The following is a 22,774-nucleotide window of genomic DNA, read 5'->3' as shown; positions in this document are numbered from 1 at the left end:
GCCAATGACAGAGGTCAAACGTTTTCTGTAAGTCTTCACAAGGTTGCCACACACTGTTGTTGGCCCATTCCTCCATGCAGATCTCCTCTAGAGCAGTGATGTTTTTGGCTTTTCGCTTGGCAACACGGACTTTCAACTCCCTCCAAAGGTTTTTTTATAGGGTTGAGATCTGGAGACTGGCTAGGCCACTCCAGGACCTTGAAATGCTTCTTACGAAGCCACTCCTTCGTTGCCCTGGCGATGTGCTTTGGATCATTGTCATGTTGAAAGACCCAGCCACGTTTCATCTTCAATGCCCTTGCTGATGGAAGGAGGTTTGCACTCAAAATCTCACGATACATGGCCCCATTCATTCTTTCATGTACCCGGATCAGTCGTCCTGGCCCCTTTGCAGAGAAACAGCCCCAAAGCATGATGTTTCCACCACCATGCTTTACAGTAGGTATGGTGTTTGATGGATGCAACTCAGTATTCTTTTTCCTCCAAACACGACAAGTTGTGTTTCTACCAAACAGTTCCAGTTTGGTTTCATCAGACCATAGGACATTCTCCCAAAACTCCTCTGGATCATCCAAATACTCTCTAGCAAACTTCAGACGGGCCCGGACATGTACTGGCTTAAGCAGTGGGACACGTCTGGCACTGCAGGATCTGAGTCCATGGTGGCGTAGTGTGTTACTTATGGTAGGCCTTGTTACATTGGTCCCAGCTCTCTGCAGTTCATTCACTAGGTCCCCCCGCATGGTTCTGGGATTTTTGCTCACCGTTCTTGTGATCATTCTGACCCCACGGGGTGGGATTTTGCGTGGAGCCCCAGATCGAGGGAGATTATCAGTGGTCTTGTATGTCTTCCATTTTCTAATTATTGCTCCCACTGTTGATTTCTTCACTCCAAGCTGGTTGGCTATTACAGATTTAGTCTTCCCAGCCTGGTGCAGGGCTACAATTTTGTTTCTGGTGTCCTTTGACAGCTCTTTGGTCTTCACCATAGTGGAGTTTGGAGTCAGACTGTTTGAGGGTGTGCACAGGTGTCTTTTTATACTGATAACAAGTTTAAACAGGTGCCATTACTACAGGTAATGAGTGGAGGAAAGAGGAGACTCTTAAAGAAGAAGTTACAGGTCTGTGAGAGCCAGAAATCTTGATTGTTTGTTTCTGACCAAATACTTATTTTCCACCATAATATGCAAATAAAATGTTAAAAAAAACAGACAATGTGATTTTCTGGATTTTTTTTTCTCAGTTTGTCTCCCATAGTTGAGGTCTACCTATGATGTAAATTACAGACGCCTCTCATCTTTTTAAGTGGTGGAACTTGCACTATTGCTGACTGACTAAATACTTTTTTGCCCCACTGTATATTACAAAGTATTGAGATGAAATTTTGTTTCTGACCAAATACTTATTTTCCACCATAATATGCAAATAAATTGTTAAAAAAACAGACAATGTGATTTTCTGGATTTTTTTTTCTCAGTTTGTCTCCCATAGTTGAGGTCTACCTATGATGTAAATTACAGACGCCTCTCATCTTTTTAAGTGGTGGAACTTGCACTATTGCTGACTGACTAAATACTTTTTTGCCCCACTGTATGTGTGTAGTATATTTATATTTATTTCTGTATATACATTGTGAAATCTCTGCCACTGTACCATTAATTGCAGAAAACATTTATTCGGATATATAGAACTGATTTTTAGTTGCAGACATTTTGGCAATGTTTGGATGTACCCATAAAAATTTGTGGCACACACACTGTCCTAGATACGTGGAGCCTGGTAGAACAGGGTCTGGGAACCCCAATTTTCCCTATAGCTGGCAGCGCGGTTATCCACCTTTGGGGACACTTTGTTTCTTACTTAAATGCATATATTCTTGGCTAAAATTTAGTTTTGCAATTGGGTTTCATTAAGAATGTTGCACCATTTGCCTTGTATAGCCTCAGTGTTGCTCTGTCTAGTGCTGGCTGCAGAATGGGTTAACTGAAAATCCAAGAGTGAGCTCATTCTAAGGCCGGCGTCACACTACCGTGTTTTACGGACGTAAGAGAGGTGCAGAAAATACGGATTGCATACGGTACAATGCTTCTCTATGCCCCTGCTCCTATCAGCCGTATTTTACTGATCCGTATTATACGGTCTTCTACAGCCGTAGAAAATCGCAGCATGCTGCGTTTGTCACCGTATTGCGCAAAAAATACGCCAATGAAAGTCTATGGGGGCCAGAAAAATACGGATTACACACGGACCAGCAGTGTGACTTGCGAGAAATACGCTGCGGTGTTAGAGAGAAAAGCCGGCAATTCAGCGCGGTGTACAGTAAAATCACACTGACAGGTTACAATAGAATAGGTAGAATAAATGTGTACACATAGAATAGGTATATATATATATATATATATATTTATATATATGTCATTGAGACACATATATGTATATATTAATATTTCATACAGCGCTAGATAGCTTTAAAGCCGGTAATTCAATTGCCGGCTTTTGCTATCTCCTTCCTAAACCCGACATGATATGAGACCTGGTTTACATACAGTAAACCATCTCATATCACCATTTTTTTTGCATATTCCACACTACTAATGTTAGTAGTGTGTATGTGCAAAATTTGGGCGGAAACAATTGGCGTGGGCTCCCGCACAATTTTCTCCGCCAGAGTGGTAAAGCCAGTGAGTGTGGGCAGATATTAATAGCCTGGAGGGTCCATGGTTATTGCCCCCCCCCCCCCCCCGGCTAAAAACACCTGCCCCCCGCCACCCCAGAAAAGGCACATCTGGAAGATGCGCCTATTCTGGCACTTGGCCACTCTCTTCCCATTCCCGTGTAGCGGTGGGATATGGGGTAATGAAGGGTTAATGTCACCTTGCTATTGTAAGGTGACATTAAGCCAGATTAATAATGGAGAGGCGTCAATTATGACACCTATCCATTATTAATCCAATAGTATGAAATGGTTAAAAAACAATATCCCATACCTTCCGATGATCTGTCACGTCCCACGATGTAAATCCATCTGAAGGGGTTAAATTATTTTACAGGCAGGAGTTCTGCTATAATGCAGCTGTGCTCCTGCCTGTAAAACCCCAGCGAATGAATGGAAAGTAGGACAATGACCTGTAGTTACCTTCATTCGCGGTGATGCACCATCTGCTGGTTGTCCTCATATGACCTCGAGCGTGGGAACTTTTCAGAATATTTTCCCAGCCTCTTCCAGATGTGCCTTTTCTGGGGTGGCTGGGGGCAGATGTTTTTAGCCGGGGGGGTGGGGGGGGGGGGGGGGCGAAAACCATAGACCCTCTCCAGGCTATTAATATCTGCCCTCAGTCACTGGCTTTACTACTCTGGCGGAGAAAATTGCGCGGGAGCCCACGCCAATTTTTTTCACCATTTAACCCTTTAATTTAATATCTAGAGCGCCCAAATTTTGCACATACACACTACTGACATTAGTAGTGTGTAATATGTAACAAAAATGGGGATATGAGATGGTTTACTGTATGTAAACCATGTCTCATATCATGTCGGGTTTGGGAAGGAGATAGCAAAAGCCGGCAATTGAATTACTGGCTTTAAAGCTATCTCTCGCTGGATAAAATATTAACCCCTTCATGACCTTGGGATTTTTAGTTTTTCCGTGTTCGTTTTTCACTCCCCTCCTTCCCAGAGCCATAACTTTTTTATTTTTCCGTCAATTTGGCCATGTGAGGGCTTATTTTTTGCGGGACGAGTTGTACTTTTGAACGCCATCATTGGTTTTAGCATGTCGTGTACTAGAAAACGGGAAAAAAATTCCAAGTGCAGTGAAATTGCAAAAAAAGTGCAATCCCACACTTGTTTTTTGTTTGGCTTTTTTGCTAGGTTCACTAAATGCTAAAACTGACCTGACATTATGATTCTCCAGGTCACTACGAGTTCATAGACACCTAACATGTGTAGGTTATTTTTTACCTAAGTGTGGTGAAAAAAAATTCCAAGGTTTGCAGAAAAAAAAAATTGCGCCATTTTTCCATACTCGTGGCGTCTCCATTTTTCATGATCTGGGGTCGGTTGAGGGCTTATTTTTTGCTTGCCGAGATGACGTTTTTAATGATAGCATTTTGGTGCAGATACGTTCTTTTGATCGCCCGTTATTGCATTTTAATGCAATGTTGCGGCGACCAAAAAAACATAATTCTGGCGTTTCAAATTTCTTTCTCACTACGCTGTTTAGCGATCAGGTTAATGCTTTTTTTTAATTGATAGATCGGGCGATTCTGAGCGCGGCGATACCAAATATGTGTAGATTTGATATTTTTATTGATTTATTTTGATTGGGGCGAAAGGGGGGTGATTTAAACTTATATTTTTTTTATTTTTTTCACATTTTTTTAAACTTTTTTTTAATTTTTGCCATGCTTCAATAGCCTCCATGGGAGGCTAGAAGCAGGCACAGCACGATCGGCTCTGCTACATAGCAGCGATCTGCTGATCGCTACTATGTAGCAGAACTGCAGGTGTGCTGTGAGCGCTGACCACAGGGTGGCGCTCACAGCTACCGGCGATCAGTAACCATAGAGGTCTCAAGGAGCTCTATGGTTACTATGGAGAAGCATCGCCTACCTCCGATCATGTGACGGGGTCGGCGATGACGTCATTTCCGGACGCCCGGACGGATGCGGTAGTTAAATGCCTCTGTCTGCGTTTGACAGCAGCATTTAACTAGTTAATAGGCGCGGGCAGATCGCGATTCTGCTCGCGCCTATTACGGGCACATGTCAGCTGTTCAAAACAGCTGACATGTCCCGGCTTTGATGCGGGCTCACCGCGGAGCCCTGCATCAAAGCAGGGGATCTGACCTTGGACGTACTATCCCGTCCGAGGTCAGAAAGGGGTTAATATATATATATATATATATATATATATATAGACAGCATATATGTTGTTACGATTTTTTGAGCACATGGATCCATTGTATGTCCATATGTCGGTTTTGCAAGCCTGCGAGAAAATCTCGCAGTACGGATGCCATACGGATTACATATGGAGGATGCCATGCGCAAAATACGCTGACACACCCTGCCTACGGAGGAGATACGGACCACTATTTTGGGGACTTTTCTACGTAATTTACGGACCATATTTTTATACGCTGAGTGTGAGGCCGGCCTAAGGGTATGTGCACACGTAGAATGGTCCACTGCGGATTTACTGCGTTTTTACACCTGCGGTTTTCTGTTATGGAGCAGGTGTAAAACCGCTGCGGATCCCGCACAAAGAATTGACATGCTGCCGAATGTAAACCGCTGCGTTTCCGCGCGTTTTTTTCCACAGCATGTGCACTGCGGATTGAGTTTCCCATAGGTTTACTTTGTACTGTACAACGCATGGGAAACTGCTGCGGAAACGCTGCAGATTTTGCTGCTGTGTGTAAACATAGCCTAAGGATCCAGAAAGAGAGCTTCTAACACTTATCTGTCTATTTCTGAGCTCTTCTCAGCTGATTTATGACCACTGACCACAGAAAAGTTGAATGTGCAGGGAGGAGGAGACAAACAGCCTGTAAAAGCCAAAAGGTGCAAATTTTGTAAGGAAACTGAATTGCAAAAATGACTTTTAGCCCCAAATAAATGCAATTAAGTAAAAAAAAAAGTCCCCAGAGGTGGATAACCCCTGCCACTGGCGACATGTAAGTCAATAATCGATTGTGGATTCTTTGTGTTAGGCCGTCTTGGCACGTCTCAGTCTGTATACAGGTCGCGGTTTGCAGACCAGCCGAAGGTCTCCTGACCCGAACCCTAAAGCTTGAAATATGCCTATGAGAATGTTGATTTGGGGTCCAGGAGTCCAGAAATCCCAGACACGTGAAGCCGGCCTTACATGAGGGCATACTTACACTTTCTGGTCATTTAGGATCTTGCCATTCAACGAGTCAATGGCCTTCTGGGCTGATTCGCGGGTCTCGAAATGTACAAACCCATAACCTTTAGATCCATTTTCGTCACACACGACCTGCAACACCTCATATTAATAAGGGACCTTACTACTGCACAGACCTCACACATCCGTATGTGGTGGATGACTGACTTACCTTACACGACATGATGCTGCCAAAAGCAGAAAATGTGTCGTACAGTAATTTACTATCGATGGTCTTATCCAGGTTCTTGATAAAAATGTTGCCGATCCTGCTCTTTATTACGGACGGGTTGCGCTGACACCACATAATGCGCATCGCTTTGCCATTCATGTCTTCAAAGTTCATGGTATCCAGAGCTCGCTCCGCTGGCGGGAAAGGATGGGGGACATTTTCAAAGAAAGAGACTATCAATGACTTTATCCACCTCGGTGACCTCTGCGCCCTGATAGGATGCCATGCCATGATAGGAATTGTTGATCAGCTCCAGCATTCCATGCTACAACATTTTTTACTATATTTTGTTTTGCATTAATTTTATTTAAAAAAAAATAATTTGCAAATTTTTCTTGTTCTAAAATTTTTTTAGAAATCTTGAACTGTTCATACTTTCTGCCCTTTCAGGAAGAGTTTTCAGCAGGCTCCTTATCAGCAGAGGAAGGATGACGGTAACGCTTCTACATACAGCTGATAATACAAGATCCACTAATTACAATAGGAGATGTCACAGCTGACCCTGCTCACCCTCCCTTCACAATGACACTTGTACACGCTCATTAGATGCTTTAATAAAATTATTGGACTCAGGTCTGATGACTGTAGCTATGTACACCTGTTGTTTCCTGAAACAACAGGAAGTTATAATCTATAAAAGCACCCATGTCCAGTTTGAAAGTTGCAAGATTTTTTTTATTTTTAATACATTATATGTTAAGCTAAAAAATTGCCAGAAATTAAAAAAAATATACAGTATTTCAAGCAATAAAATGTAAATTGTGTAAAAATCATTCAATGTGATTGTTTGGTTTTTATTTTTAGGTTGTCTCTCACAGGTGACGTGTACCTACGATAAAAATTTCAGACCTCTGCATTCTTTGTAGGTGGGAAAACATGTAAAATCGGCAGCGTATCAAATACTTATTTTCCCCACTGTATCTACAATCTTGTATGTCCATGATATTTGTGGAACAGTTGCAATATTTCACCCCAGCCTTGTTGCTGGCAGGGCTGCAATGTATAGCTATAGTTGTGTATTGCTTCTCACCGTCCTCCGGCTGCTGGAAATTGATGTAAGCGTAGCCAAGAGACTGACCGGTGATCTTGTCTCTGCATATGATGACTGACAAAATGTTGCCGGCAGGAGTGAACTTTTCATGCAGCATCTCCTCTGTGACCTCCGGAAGGAGATCCCCAACATACAGGGTTGCTGTACTGTGGCTGAGTGCGCTAGTGGCCATTATTAGCAGGGTCACTAAAATAAAGGAGATTGTAAGAAAAACACCTTGATAATAACATGTCAGCATTACATGGCAAGTTAAGTAAATAAGGCAGCACACTGCAGCGCTGAAAGATGCACCTGTTCACACTTAGTCTATGTTTGGATGTGCTGGTCAGGTTTTTGAAAAGCATTACATGGCAGTCACACGCCAAAGCTGGCCATGCACATTAGCCGCAGCCTGACCATAGCTTATCTACACCCCGAACAAAAGGACATTCAACAGGGCGGATCATTCTCTGCCCCCGTCCTCTGTTCAGGGTGAAGCTGGGGACCCCGATACACAGTATAAGGCCTGCCGATCCCGCCAAAGTCAGACAACATTTATCTAATGTGTATGAGCAGCTTTAAAGGGGCTATCTGGCGCTGTAACATTGATGGCTTATTCTTCGGAGAGGTCATCAATGTCTGATTACTGGGGGTGCGACACCCGGTACCCAACCGATCCTGGCGGTGGCGGTGGCGGCTGGAAGTGCTGAGTTGTGGCTCTGTCCAGAACAGCTCCATCGACAGTATAGTGGCCACGGCCAGGTACTGCACATGCCTTCTCTATTGAATAGTATGTGCATGTGTCACTATTCTGTAGACAAAGCTGTGCTGTGCAGCTCCATAACTGAGCAGTTCCGGCTGCCGACGACACCAGGAAGGGCTGATCTCCGGGGGTACTTACCAATCAGACATTCATCACCTACCCTAAGGATAGTCCATCAATGTTAAAGTCCCAGACACATGCTTTAAAGAACTGGTAGATTTCACCGCTTCACTAAAACAAAGTCAAATTGACATCTTGGTTTTTTTTATTCTTGTATTTATGGGTAAATATAATTTTTACAGTAAAATGTAATTTAGTATGTTGAGCCGTTTGGTTTCTACAGCCTCTATGTATCACAGTACATGTAATACTGCAAAACGAGGTAACTGTGAATCCACCAGTGAGCTCATCTGAAGGCCGAATAATTAATTGTCCAAGTTAATTTACACATCAATAATAAAACATACTGATCAGCTAGGCAATTATTAAACTGCGTGCTAAATCAAAGAGTGTTTTGATTCTTTTCAATAAAAAGTTATAACTTTATTAATACAGACAAATACAAAAAATAAAACAATGCCTTAAAACCGTACAGATAAATGTAATGGCAGGTAGGTGTAGAGCAAAATATAATACTAGTGAGGGAGCAAGAGATAAAATAAACATTCCTGGATACAACAAATTTTTCAACAATAGAGCATGCTGAGAAAATACCTCCACTAACTTCAAATCACCAATTGATGAGGAATTTCAATATTAAAGTCATCTATTTACTTATAATTATACTGACTAAAGCGAGATGAAGAAATAGAGGCTCAAACCGCATGCTCTATTGAAATGTTGCTAAATAAATCCTGAACCAAAGTGCTATCAAATGTATGCACTTAGTAATGATAGTGCTTAAAATATGGATTAAACACCCGTACATATGCTGATAGATATTTTCCTTTGTTACAGAGCGAGGGTCTTCAGGTGGGTTACCAGAATAATAAATTATTCCAACAACCTGTGTGTTTATTTCATTAAAAGACTTTGTAATAATGTGTGTGTTTTTTTAACCCTTTACTACTATTGGATTAATAATGGATAGGTGTCATAATTGACGTCTCTCCATTATTAATTAGGCTTAATGTCCCCTTACAATAGCAAGATGACATTAACCCTTCATTACCCCATATCCCACCGCTACACGGGAATGGGAAGAGAGTGGCCAAGTGCCAGAATAGGCGCATCTTCCAGATGTGCCTTTTCTGGGGCGGCTGGGGGCAGGTGTTTTTAGCCGGGGGGGGGGGGGGGGGGGCAATAACCGTGGACCCTCTCCAGGCTATTAATATCTGCCCTCAGTCACTGGCTTTACTACTCTGGCGGAGAAAATTGCGTGGGAGCCCACGCCAATTGTTTCCGCCATTTAACCCTTTAATTTAATAGCTAGAGCGCCCAAATTTTGCACATACTAACATTAGTAGTGTGGAATATGCAAGAAAAAATGGTGATATGAGATGGTTTACTGTATGTAGACATGTCTCATATCATGTCGGGTTTAGGAAGGAGATAGCAAAAGACGGCAATTGAATTACCGGCTTTCTGCTATATCGCGCTGGATGAAATATTAATATATATACATACATGTGTCTCACTGACATACATATATATATATATATATAGACAGTATATATGTTTTTATTATTTTTTGAGCACATGGATCCATTGTACGGCTGCCATACGGATTACATACGGAGGATGCCATGCACAGAATACGCTGACACACCCTGCCTACGGAGGAGCTACGGACCACGATTTTGGGGACTTTTCTGCGTATTACAGCCGTAAATTACGGAGCGTATTGTCTTACGCCGAGTGTGACGCCGGCCTGACATGTGGCGCTGATTAGAGAACTTACGATTCTAGAATTCTTCACTTTCCTCCGCAAAGATTTCAGGTTGTGCCGACTTTGGACTCACAGACTCTGCACAATATGTCGGTAATCACCTTGTTCCTATCTTGTCTCCAGTCAGATCCTGATGGCGGCTCCTGGTAAACTGTCACTGTCAGGGCACAGCATGGCCGCCTCATGGTGCCAACTGATGCCCACGCGAGGAGCGGGCAGTTACTACGGGGCCGACACGTGTCTGGATCCCCCTTATAATAAAGCATTTTATGCCATAAATGTGCACCAATCAAATAAGACTTCTCCTTTCTGGATCATCACTTATTATATGTTTACGCACTTGTGTGCTCGTGCCTACGGCAGGACGATGGGGGGAGGGGGGGCGGCACGGGAGCAAGTTTTCTTTCTGGTCTTTTTTTTTTTTAAATTAGAGTCCGGAGCCGCCTCCCCCCGCCCCGGGCTCCTCCCCCCGCCCCGGGCCCCTCCCACTTCCCGCCTCCTTGAAGACGTCATACTCACCTACTCCAGCGAAGCCTGGTCTCAGGCTAGAGGCTAAATCCAAGGCGGCTAAAGGACCTCTGGTGACGTCACGCCCATGTGACCGGAAGGGGCGGCGCCTCTCCCTCCATAGAGCAGACAGGAGAAACGGAAGCTGTGGACGTCATGGCGGGATTTCGAGGACTGTGTGCAGGATTTGGGGTGTTTTGGGTTCCTCCTCCATAGTCACAGACCAGGTAAGTGGGAGTCTGCCTGGGGGAGAAAGGGGTGATGTTGCTTGCATGGGGCTGCACGCTGGACGGTGGGGGGATCTGCCTGGGGGAGAAAGGGGTGATGTTGCTTGCATGGGGCTGCACGCTGGACGGTGGGGGGATCTGCCTGGGGGAGAAAGGGGTGATATTGCTTGCATGGGGCTGCATGTGCATGCTGGACGGTGGGGGGATCTGCCTGGGAGAAAGGGGTGATGTTGCTTGCATGGGGCTGCATGTGCATGCTGGACGGTGGGGGGATCTGCCTGGGAGAAAGGGGTGATGTTGCTTGCATGGGGCTGCATGTGCATGCTGGACGGTGGGGGCATCTGCCTGGGGAGAAAGGGGTGATGTTGCTTGCATGGGGCTGCATGTGCATGCTGGACGGTGGGGGCATCTGCCTGGGGAGAAAGGGGTGATGTTGCTTGCACGGGGCTGCATGTGCATGCTGGACGGTGGGGGGATCTGCCTGGGAGAAAGGGGTGATGTTGCTTGCATGGGGCTGCATGTGCATGCTGGACGGTGGGGGCATCTGCCTGGGGAGAAAGGGGTGATGTTGCTTGCATGGGGCTGCATGTGCATGCTGGACGGTGGGGGCATCTGCCTGGGGAGAAAGGGGTGATGTTGCTTGCACGGGGCTGCATGTGCATGCTGGACGGTGGGGGGATCTGCCTGGGGGAGAAAGGGGTGATGTTGCTTGCATGGGGCTGCATGTGCATGCTGGACGGTGGGGGCATCTGCCTTTGGAGAAAGGGGTGATGTTGCTTGCATGGGGCTGCATGCGCGTGCTGGAACGGGGGCATCTGCCTGGGGAGAAAGGGGTGATGTTGCTTGCATGGGGCTGCATGCGCGTGCTGGAAGGGGGGGATCTGCCTGGGAGAAAGGGGTGATGTTGCTTGCATGGGGCTGCATGTGCATGCTGGACGGTGGGGGCATCTGCCTGGGGAGAAAGGGGTGATGTTGCTTGCATGGGGCTGCATGTGCATGCTGGACGGTGGGGGCATCTGCCTGGGAGAAAGGGGTGATGTTGCTTGCACGGGGCTGCATGTGCATGCTGGACGGTGGGGGGATCTGCCTGGGAGAAAGGGGTGATGTTGCTTGCATGGGGCTGCATGTGCATGCTGGACGGTGGGGGCATCTGCCTGGGGAGAAAGGGGTGATGTTGCTTGCACGGGGCTGCATGTGCATGCTGGACGGTGGGGGGATCTGCCTGGGGGAGAAAGGGGTGATGTTGCTTGCATGGGGCTGCATGTGCATGCTGGACGGTGGGGGCATCTGCCTGGGAGAAAGGGGTGATGTTGCTTGCATGGGGCTGCATGTGCATGCTGGACGGTGGGGGCATCTGCCTGGGAGAAAGGGGTGATGTTGCTTGCATGGGGCTGCATGTGCATGCTGGACGGTGGGGGCATCTGCCTGGGAGAAAGGGGTGATGTTGCTTGCACGGGGCTGCATGTGCATGCTGGAAGGGGGGGATCTGCCTGGGGAGAAAGGGGTGGTGTTGCTTGCATGGGGCTGCATGTGCATGCTGGACGGTGGGGGCATCTGCCTGGGAGAAAGGGGTGATGTTGCTTGCATGGGGCTGCATGTGCATGCTGGACGGTGGGGGCATCTGCCTGGGAGAAAGGGGTGATGTTGCTTGCATGGGGCTGCATGTGCATGCTGGACGGTGGGGGCATCTGCCTGGGAGAAAGGGGTGATGTTGCTTGCACGGGGCTGCATGTGCATGCTGGAAGGGGGGGATCTGCCTGGGGAGAAAGGGGTGGTGTTGCTTGCATGGGGCTGCATGTGCATGCTGGACGGTGGGGGCATCTGCCTGGGAGAAAGGGGTGATGTTGCTTGCATGGGGCTGCATGTGCATGCTGGACGGTGGGGGCATCTGCCTGGGGAGAAAGGGGTGATGTTGCTTGCACGGGGCTGCATGTGCATGCTGGACGGTGGGGGCATCTGCCTGGGGGAGAGAGGGGTGATGTTGCTTGCATGGGGCTGCATGTGCATGCTGGACGGTGGGGGCATCTGCCTGGGAGAAAGGGGTGATGTTGCTTGCATGGGGCTGCATGTGCATGCTGGACGGTGGGGGCATCTGCCTGGGAGAAAGGGGTGATGTTGCTTGCATGGGGCTGCATGTGCATGCTGGACGGTGGGGGGATCTGCCTGGGAGAAAGGGGTGATGTTGCTTGCATGGGGCTGCATGTGCATGCTGGACGGTGGGGGCATCTGCCTGGGGAGAAAGGGGTGATGTTGCTTGCATGGGGCTGCATGTGCATGCTGGACGGTGGGGGCATCTGCCTGGGGAGAAAGGGGTGATGTTGCTTGCACGGGGCTGCATGTGCATGCTGGACGGTGGGGGGATCTGCCTGGGAGAAAGGGGTGATGTTGCTTGCATGGGGCTGCATGTGCATGCTGGACGGTGGGGGCATCTGCCTGGGGAGAAAGGGGTGATGTTGCTTGCATGGGGCTGCATGTGCATGCTGGACGGTGGGGGCATCTGCCTGGGGAGAAAGGGGTGATGTTGCTTGCATGGGGCTGCATGTGCATGCTGGACGGTGGGGGCATCTGCCTGGGAGAAAGGGGTGATGTTGCTTGCACGGGGCTGCATGTGCATGCTGGAAGGGGGGGATCTGCCTGGGGGAGAAAGGGGTGGTGTTGCTTGCATGGGGCTGCATGTGCATGCTGGACGGTGGGGGCATCTGCCTGGGGAGAAAGGGGTGATGTTGCTTGCACGGGGCTGCATGTGCATGCTGGACGGTGGGGGCATCTGCCTGGGGAGAAAGGGGTGATGTTGCTTGCATGGGGCTGCATGTGCATGCTGGACGGTGGGGGGATCTGCCTGGGGAGAAAGGGGTGATGTTGCTTGCATGGGGCTGCATGTGCGTGCTGGACGGTGGGGGCATCTGCCTGGGAGAAAGGGGTGATGTTGCTTGCATGGGGCTGCATGTGCGTGCTGGACGGTGGGGGCATCTGCCTGGGAGAAAGGGGTGATGTTGCTTGCATGGGGCTGCATGTGCATGCTGGACGGTGGGGGCATCTGCCTGGGGGAGAGAGGGGTGATGTTGCTTGCATGGGGCTGCATGTGCATGCTGGACGGTGGGGGCATCTGCCTGGGAGAAAGGGGTGATGTTGCTTGCATGGGGCTGCATGTGCATGCTGGACGGTGGGGGCATCTGCCTGGGAGAAAGGGGTGATGTTGCTTGCATGGGGCTGCATGTGCGTGCTGGACGGTGGGGGCATCTGCCTGGGAGAAAGGGGTGATGTTGCTTGCATGGGGCTGCATGTGCATGCTGGACGGTGGGGGCATCTGCCTGGGGAGAAAGGGGTGATGTTGCTTGCATGGGGCTGCATGTGCATGCTGGACGGTGGGGGGATCTGCCTGGGAGAAAGGGGTGATGTTGCTTGCACGGGGCTGCATGTGCATGCTGGACGGTGGGGGGATCTGCCTGGGAGAAAGGGGTGATGTTGCTTGCATGGGGCTGCATGTGCATGCTGGACGGTGGGGGCATCTGCCTGGGGAGAAAGGGGTGATGTTGCTTGCATGGGGCTGCATGTGCATGCTGGACGGTGGGGGCATCTGCCTGGGAGAAAGGGGTGATGTTGCTTGCATGGGGCTGCATGTGCATGCTGGACGGTGGGGGCATCTGCCTGGGGAGAAAGGGGTGATGTTGCTTGCATGGGGCTGCATGTGCATGCTGGACGGTGGGGGCATCTGCCTGGGGAGAAAGGGGTGATGTTGCTTGCACGGGGCTGCATGTGCATGCTGGACGGTGGGGGGATCTGCCTGGGGGAGAAAGGGGTGATGTTGCTTGCATGGGGCTGCATGTGCATGCTGGACGGTGGGGGCATCTGCCTGGGAGAAAGGGGTGATGTTGCTTGCATGGGGCTGCATGTGCATGCTGGACGGTGGGGGCATCTGCCTGGGAGAAAGGGGTGATGTTGCTTGCATGGGGCTGCATGTGCGTGCTGGACGGTGGGGGCATCTGCCTGGGGAGAAAGGGGTGATGTTGCTTGCATGGGGCTGCATGTGCATGCTGGACGGTGGGGGCATCTGCCTTTGGAGAAAGGGGTGATGTTGCTTGCATGGGGCTGCATGCGCGTGCTGGAACGGGGGCATCTGCCTGGGGAGAAAGGGGTGATGTTGCTTGCATGGGGCTGCATGCGCGTGCTGGAAGGGGGGGATCTGCCTGGGGAGAAAGGGGTGGTGTTGCTTGCATGGGGCTGCATGTGCGTGCTGGACGGTGGGGGGATCTGCCTGGGGGAGAAAGGGGTGATGTTGCTTGCATGGGGCTGCATGCGCGTGCTGGAAGGGGGGATCTGCCTGGGGAGAGAGGGGTGATGTTGCTTGCATGGGGCTGCATGCGCGTGCTGGAAGGGGGGATCTGCCTCGGGAGAAAGGGGTGATGTTGCTTGCATGGGGCTGCATGAGCATGCTGGACGGTGGGGGGATCTGCCTGGGGAGAAAGGGGTGATATTGCTTGTATGGGGCTGCATGTGCATGCTGGACGGTGGGGGGGATCTGCCTGGGGAGAGAGGGGTGATGTTGCTTGCATGGGGCTGCATGTGCATGCTGGACGGTGGGGGGATCTGTGTGCGGGGGGGGGGGGGGTGTCTACCTGCAGAATGGGGCTGATGTTACTCGCATGGGTCTGCATGGTGTGGGGGGCTGATGTCACGCGTTGTGCAGGTCAGTGTGTGATGTCTCTTGCGGTGGGGGGTGCAGGGATGTATAGCGCTACGTGTGTGTGTGTGGGGGGGGGGGGGACAGGGGAGGGGATGAATGATGATGGAGATTTGAGGGATTGATATTAACATGAGAATCTGCCTGATGGTGCGGAGTCCGTCCTGTTTTATTTATTCTTTTTTACATAAAACGTTTTCTCATTAATATTATTGGGCACACATGACGTCAGGTTGATGACTGTCCTATGACCTCTGGGAGCGACACTGCGTGATAACAATGTCTCCAGATCCCGGGCTTTATTGTCCTCGCACGCTGTGCTGGTCAGTATTAGCCCGGAGGCCACTGGTGGCGGCCACTACTTGTGTCCAGGTTTCTGCATGATTTTTTTTTTCTGTTTTATTCTAGGTATTGTCGCTTTTCCCCATCCAGTGACCTCCCTGCAGATGTCATCTCATCACTGGACTTCTCTTCACCAAGTGGAATGCTGGAGCCCCCACAATCCATGCGAGGACCCAAAGGGATGACACTGTGGGCGTCTGATAATGTCAGAGAGACGAGTATAATTCCTAAAAGAAAAAACACCAAAACCTCCCTTTCTCTCCATTTATATTGCTAGGGTCTGTGTCCCCGCCCCGTCCGCTCCTCTGTGTCCCCGCCCCGTCCGCTCCTCTGTGTCCCCGCCCCGTCCGCTCCTCTGTGTCCCCGCCCCGTCCGCTCCTCTGTGTCCCCGCCCCGTCCGCTCCTCTGTGTCCCCGCCCCGTCCGCTCCTCTGTGTCCCCGCCCCGTCCGCTCCTCTGTGTCCCCGCCCCGTCCGCTCCTCTGTGTCCCCGCCCCGTCCGCTCCTCTGTGTCCCCGCCCCGTCCGCTCCTCTGTGTCCCCGCCCCGTCCGCTCCTCTGTGTCCCCGCCCCGTCCGCTCCTCTGTGTCCCCGCCCCGTCCGCTCCTCTGTGTCCCCGCCCCGTCCGCTCCTCTGTGTCCCCGCCCCGTCCGCTCCTCTGTGTCCCCGCCCCGTCCGCTCCTCTGTGTCCCCGCCCCGTCCGCTCCTCTGTGCCCCCGCCCCGTCCGCTCCTCTGTGCCCCCGCCCCGTCCGCTCCTCTGTGCCCCCGCCCCGTCCGCTCCTCTGTGCCCCCGCCCCGTCCGCTCCTCTGTGCCCCCGCCCCGTCCGCTCCTCTGTGCCCCCGCCCCGTCCGCTCCTCTGTGCCCCCGCCCCGTCCGCTCCTCTGTGCCCCCGCCCCGTCCGCTCCTCTGTGCCCCCGCCCCGTCCGCTCCTCTGTGTCCCCGCCCCGTCCGCTCCTCTGTGTCCCCGCCCCGTCCGCTCCTCTGTGTCCCCGCCCCGTCCGCTCCTCTGTGTCCCCGCCCCGTCCGCTCCTCTGTGTCCCCGCCCCGTCCGCTCCTGTGTCCCCGCCCCGTCCGCTCCTCTGTGTCCCCGCCCCGTCCGCTCCTCTGTGTCCCCGCCCCGTCCGCTCCTCTGTGTCCCCGCCCCGTCCGCTCCTCTGTGTCCCCGCCCCGTCCGCTCCTCTGTGTCCCCGCCCCGTCCGCTCCTCTGTGTCCCCGCCCCGTCCGCTCCTCTGTGTCCCCGCCCCGTCCGCTCCTCTGTGTCCCCGCCCCGTCCGCTCCTCTGTGTCCCCGCCCCGTCCGCTCCTCTGTGTCCCCGCCCCGTCCGCTCCTCTGTGTCCCCGCCCCGTCCGCTCCTCTGTGTCCCCGCCCCGTCCGCTCCTCTGTGTCCCCGCCCCGTCCGCTCCTCTGTGTCCCCGCCCCGTCCGCTCCTCTGTGTCCCCGCCCCGTCCGCTCCTCTGTGTCCCCGCCCCGTCCGCTCCTCTGTGTCCCCGCCCCGTCCGCTCCTCTGTGTCCCCGCCCCGTCCGCTCCTCTGTGTCCCCGCCCCGTCCGCTCCTCTGTGTCCCCGCCCCGTCCGCTCCTCTGTGTCCCCGCCCCGTCCGCTCCTCTGTGTCCCCGCCCCGTCCGCTCCTCTGTGTCCCCGCCCCGTCCGCTCCTCTGTGTCCCCGCCCCGTCCGCTCCTCTGTGTCCCCGCCCCGTCCGCTCCTCTGTGCCCCCGCCCCGTCCGCTCCTCTGTGCCCCCGCCCCGTCCGCTCCTCTGTGCCCCCGCCCCGTCCGCTCCTCTGTGCCCCCGCCCCGTCCGCTCCTCTGTGCCCCCGCCCCGTCCGCTCCTCTGTGCCCCCGCCCCGTCCGCTCCTCTGTGCCCCCGCCCCGTCCGCTCCTCTGTGCCCCCGCCCCGTCCGCTCCTCTGTGCCCCCGCCCCGTCCGCTCCTCTGTGCCCCCGCCCCGTCCGCTCCTCTGTGCCCCCGCCCCGTCCGCTCCTCTGTGCCCCCGCCCCGTCCGCTCCTCTGTGCCCCCGCCCCGTCCGCTCCTCTGTGCCCCCGCCCCGTCCGCTCCTCTGTGCCCCCGCCCCGTCCGCTCCTCTGTGCCCCCGCCCCGTCCGCTCCTCTGTGCCCCCGCCCCGTCCGCTCCTCTGTGCCCCCGCCCCGTCCGCTCCTCTGTGCCCCCGCCCCGTCCGCTCCTCTGTGCCCCCGCCCCGTCCGCTCCTCTGTGCCCCCGCCCCGTCCGCTCCTCTGTGCCCCCGCCCCGTCCGCTCCTCTGTGCCCCCGCCCCGTCCGCTCCTCTGTGCCCCCGCCCCGTCCGCTCCTCTGTGCCCCCGCCCCGTCCGCTCCTCTGTGCCCCCGCCCCGTCCGCTCCTCTGTGCCCCCGCCCCGTCCGCTCCTCTGTGCCCCCGCCCCGTCCGCTCCTCTGTGCCCCCGCCCCGTCCGCTCCTCTGTGCCCCCGCCCCGTCCGCTCCTCTGTGTCCCCGCCCCGTCCGCTCCTCTGTGTCCCCGCCCCGTCCGCTTGAGAGAGGAATTTTGTGTTAAAGGGAACCTGTCACCCCCAAAATTGACGTTGAGCTCAGCCCACCGGCACCAGGGTCTTATCTCCAGCATTCTGTAATGCATTCTGTAATGCTGTAGATAAGCCCCCGATGTATCCTCAAAGATGACAAAAAGAGGTTATATTATTTTCACCTGGGCGGTCCGATCCTGGGCCTCCCATCTTGATAGGCTATAAAGGCACAGATTACTAGGCACTGCTCCTAATAGCCAGATTCCTACTCCACACTGATGAGGGGCAAACACCCCGAAACAGCTGTCTGTGGATGGATACCATGCTTGGCATAGGTGGCTTTCCTTCATAGGATGCTGCCCTTCCCGTGGTTGTTCCTTCCCGGGGAAAGGCCTGGCTATTCACTGCTTGCGTCGAGAAACACGTGATGGTGTCTCCGCAGCTTCTTTACCTGCATCCCATCTTGATAGGATGACGTCCTCTTCTTGTCTTCACGCTGTGGTGCGCAGGCGCCGGGAAAGGTCAGAGAGGCCTGGGGCCTGCGCACTGCAGTACTTTGCGCTGGAGCCGCAGCGTGAAGACAAGAAGAGGACGTCGTCTGATGAAGATTGGAGGCGCCGGACCGCGATGCCCATCGGACCGGACCTGGACTGTCCCTTGGTGAGTATAATATAACCTCTTTTTCTCATTTTTAATTATTTTTATTTTTGGATACATCGGCGGGTTATCTACAGCATTCCAGAATGCATTACAGAATGCTGCAGATAAGCCCCTGATACTGGTGGGCTTAGCTCGCCCTCGATTTTGGGGGTGACAGGTTCCCTTTAAGCACCACAATACTGTTTTTGCAGCTAAAGCACAGGGGACTTTGGTACAAAATGTGTTTTGCTTTTTGTCATTAATTTGTCTTTAATGTTTAACCCCTTTACCCCCAAGGGTGGTTTGCACGTTAATGACCGGGCCAATTTTTACAATTCTGACCACTGTCCCTTTTATGAGGTTATAACTCTAGAACGCTTCTACAGATCGTGACATATTGTACTTCATGATGGTGCTAAAATTTCTTAAATATAACTTGCGGTTATTTGTGGGGAAAAAAACGGAAATTTGGCGAAAATTTTGAAATTTCGCAATTTTCCAACTTTGAATTTTTATGCCCTTAAATCACAGAGATATGTCACACAAAATACTTAATAAGTAACATTTCCCACATGTCTACTTTACATCAGCACAATTTTGGAACCAAAATTTTTTTTTTTGTTAGGGAGTTATAAGGGTTAAAAGTTGACCAGCAATTTCTCATATTTACAACACCATTTTTTTTTTTAGGGACCACATCACATTGAAGTCATTTTGAGGGGTCTATATGATAGAAAATACCCAAGTGTGACACCATTTCAAAAACTGCACCCCTCAAGGTGCTCAAAACCACATTCAAGAAGTTTATTAACCCTTCAGGTGTTTCACAGGAATTTTTGGAATGTTTAAATAAAAATGAACATTTAACTTTTTTTCACACAAAATTTATTTCCGCTCCAATTTGTTTTATTTTACCAAGGGTAACAGGATAAAATGGACCCCAAACGTTGTTGTACAATTTGTGCTGAGTACGCTGATACCCCATATCTGGGGGTAAACCACTTGTTGGGCGCATGGCAGAGCTCGGAAGGGAAGGAGTGCCATTTGACTTTTCAATGCAAAATTGACAGGAATTGAGATGGGACGCCATGTTGCGTTTGGAGAGCCCCTGATGTGCCTAAACATTGAAACCCCCCACAGGTGACACCATTTTGGAAAGTAGACCCCTTAAGGAACTTATCTAGATGTGTGGTGAGCACTTTGACCCAACAAGTGCTTCACAGAAGTTTATAATGCAGAGCCGTGAAAATAAAAAAATAATTTTTGTGAAAAAATATGATCTTTTCGCCCCCAAATTTTTATTTTTCCAAGGATAAGAGAAGAAATTGGACCCCAAAACTTGTTGTAATAATAATAATAATCTTTATTTATATAGCGCCAACATATTCCGCAGCACTTTACAATTAAGCGGGGACATATACCGACAAATTCAATACAAGTTAAGAGAATTTAAACAGTGACATTAGGAGTGAGGTCCCTGCTCGCAAGCTTACAATCTACAAGGAAATGGGGGGGACACAATAGGTGAAAAGTGCTTGTTATTTCAGGTCTGGCAATTATAATAAATAGGGATTTTCATATGAAGCTGCATGATCCGGTCATCAGCCCGTGTGTTTAAGTGCAATAGTCAAGTATCAAGTGCAGTTAGTCAAGTATCAAGTGCAGTTATCATGTGTATGGAGGGTGTGGAGACAGATGAGTAGTAGGGTGCAGATTCACATGCAGATAATATTTGGAAGGAGGGAACAGGACAAAGTTAGTTTACTGAGTAGTTGATGTGGTAGGCTTGTTTGAAGAGATGGGTTTCCAGAGCGCGCTTGAATAGGTTGGGGCGAGGTATCAGTCTGATCGTCTGGGGAAGTGCATTCCAGAGAGCTGGCGCAGCATGAGAGAAGTCTTGGAGACGGAGGTGTGAGGTTCGGATTACGGGGGATGTTAGTCTTAGGTCATTTGTACAACGGAGGGCACATGTAGGGCGATAGACAGAGATGAGAGAGGAGATATAAGGCGGTGCAGAACTGCGGAGGGCTTTGTGGGTGAGAGAGATGAGTTTATACTGGACCCTGTAGCGAATGGGTAGCCAGTGTAATGACTGGCACAAGATGGAGGCATCGGTGAAGCGGTTGGACAGAAATATGACCCTGGCTGCCCCATTTAAGATGGATTGGAGAGGAGAAAGTTTGGTAAGAGGGAGACCGATCAGAAGAGAGTTGCAGTAGTCCAGATGAGAATGAATGAGAGCGACAGTAAGAGTCTTAGCAGTTTCAAAGGTGAGAAAATGTTAGATTCTGGAGATGTTTTTAAGACGCAGGGGACAAGAGCGAGTGAGTGATCGGTTATAGGGAGTAAAGGAAAGTTCGGTGTCGAATATGACCCCAAGACAGCGGGCATGCTGTTTGGGAGTTATGGTTGAACCCTCCAGGGTAATTTCGATGTTGGGTAGAGTGAGGTTAGTAGAATGAAGAAACACAAGAAGTTCAGTTTTGGAGAGATTTAGTTTCAGATAGAGGGAGGACATGATGTTAGAGACGGCAGACAGACAATCCTTGGTGTTTTGAATTAGATTGGGGGTGATGTCAGGGGAAGAAGTGTATAATTGGGTGTCGTCAGCATAGAGATGGTACTGGAACCCAAATCTGCTGATTGTTTGTCCAATAGGGGCAGTGTATAGAGAAGAAGAGGGGGCCCAGGACTGAGCCCTGCGGAGCCCCGATAGTAAGGGGACGAGGAGAGGAAGAGGAGCCGGCAAAAGATACAGTGAAGGAGCGGTCAGAGAGGTAGGAGGAGAACCAGGAGAGGGCTGTGTCCTTGAGGCCTATGGAGAGGAGCATGGTGAGAAGGAGCTGGTGATCCACAGTATCAAATATGACAGATCCAGGAGAATCAGCAGAGAGCAATGACCTTTGGATTTAGCTGTTATTGGGTTATTAGAGACTTTAGTGAAGGCAGTTTCAGTGGAGTGTAAAGAGCGGAAACCAGATTGTAAGGGGTCGAGAAGAGCGTTATCCGAGAGATAGCGGATTAGACGGGAGTGGACCAAGCTTTCCAGGAGTTTAGAGATGAAGGAAAGGTTAGAGACAGGTCTGTAGTTAGCTGTGCAGTTCTGGTCCAGGGATGGCTTTTTAAGTAAAGGGTGTTGTGGCTGGTAATTCAGTACCACAATGGACATAGAAGTCAGAGCACATACAGTGATCTGACAATAACCCAAAAACATAGAACGAGCTCTGAGACGTGGGAACTCTGCTGACCGCAATCCCTAATCCTCTCCAACCACACTAGAGGCAGCCGTGGATTGCACCTAACGCTCCCTATGCAACTCGGCACAGCCTGAGAAACTAGCTAGCCTGAAGATAGAAAATAAGCCTACCTTGCCTCAGAGAAATACCCCAAAGGAAAATGCAGCCCCCCACATATAATGACTGTGAGTTAAGATGAAAAGACAACCGTAGAGATGAAATAGATTTAGCAAAGTGAGGCCCGACTTTCTGAACAGAGCGAGGATAGGAAAGGCAACTTTGCGGTCAACACAAAACCCTACAAACAACCACGCAAAGGGGACAAAAAGACCCTCCGTACAGACTAACAGCACGGAGGTACACCCTCTGCGTCCCAGAGTTTCCAGCAAGCAAGAAAAACCAAATAAACAAGCTGGACAGAAAAAACAGCAAACAAAAAAAAACACAAGAGCAACTTAGCTATGCAGAGCAGCAGGCCACAGGAACGATCCAGGAGGAAGCAAGTCCAATACTAGAACATTGACTGGAGGCAAGGATCAAAGCACTAGGTGGAGTTAAATAGAGCAGCACCTAACGACTTCACCACATCACCTGAGGAAGGAAACTCAGAAGCCGCAGTACCACTCTCCTGCACTAACGGAAGCTCATAGAGAGAATCAGCCGAAGTACCACTTGTGACCACAGGAGGGAGCTCTGCCACAGAATTCACAACAAAAGGGGTAATGATGGCATGTTTAAATGAGGAGGGAAAGATGCCTGAGGAAAGAGAGAGGTTAAATATTTTAGTCAGGTGAGTGGTGACCACTGGTGACAGAGACTGCAGGAGAGGTGA

At 51.0% G+C, this 22,774-nt stretch overlaps 1 protein-coding gene and 1 long non-coding RNA gene across 5 annotated transcripts in view; one reads left to right on the top strand and one right to left on the bottom strand.

Moving 5' to 3' along the window:
* The window catches only part of LOC138656346 (polyadenylate-binding protein 1-like), a 29,982-nt gene extending 19,564 nt beyond the window's left edge, over window positions 1-10,418 (bottom strand). The window contains exons 1-4 of one of the 4 annotated variants that reach the window (XM_069743697.1): window positions 10,340-10,418; window positions 7,170-7,376; window positions 6,080-6,273; window positions 5,885-6,000 (exon numbers count right to left, since the gene is read on the bottom strand). In XM_069743697.1, coding sequence (XP_069599798.1) covers window positions 5,885-6,000; window positions 6,080-6,273; window positions 7,170-7,362 — 503 coding nt within the window. In that variant the 5' untranslated portion in view covers window positions 7,363-7,376; window positions 10,340-10,418. Of the gene's footprint in view, window positions 1-5,884; window positions 6,001-6,079; window positions 6,274-7,169; window positions 7,377-9,832; window positions 10,263-10,339 lie in introns of those variants that run through there. The other 3 variants (XM_069743696.1, XM_069743694.1, XM_069743695.1) reach the window with 3 other exon arrangements.
* LOC138656348 (uncharacterized) lies at window positions 10,418-19,944 on the top strand. The gene is made up of 3 exons (XR_011316913.1): window positions 10,418-10,554; window positions 15,644-15,782; window positions 19,397-19,944. It is a non-coding gene; the product is annotated as an uncharacterized lncRNA (long non-coding RNA).
* Window positions 19,945-22,774: the final 2,830 nt, after the last annotated feature.

This window comes from Ranitomeya imitator, unplaced genomic scaffold, assembly GCF_032444005.1.
Source record: "Ranitomeya imitator isolate aRanImi1 unplaced genomic scaffold, aRanImi1.pri SCAFFOLD_395, whole genome shotgun sequence".
Lineage (NCBI taxonomy): Eukaryota > Metazoa > Chordata > Amphibia > Anura > Dendrobatidae > Ranitomeya > Ranitomeya imitator.
Note: the sequence above shows the minus strand (reverse complement) of the source record. Positions and strands in the feature narration are given on the sequence as shown.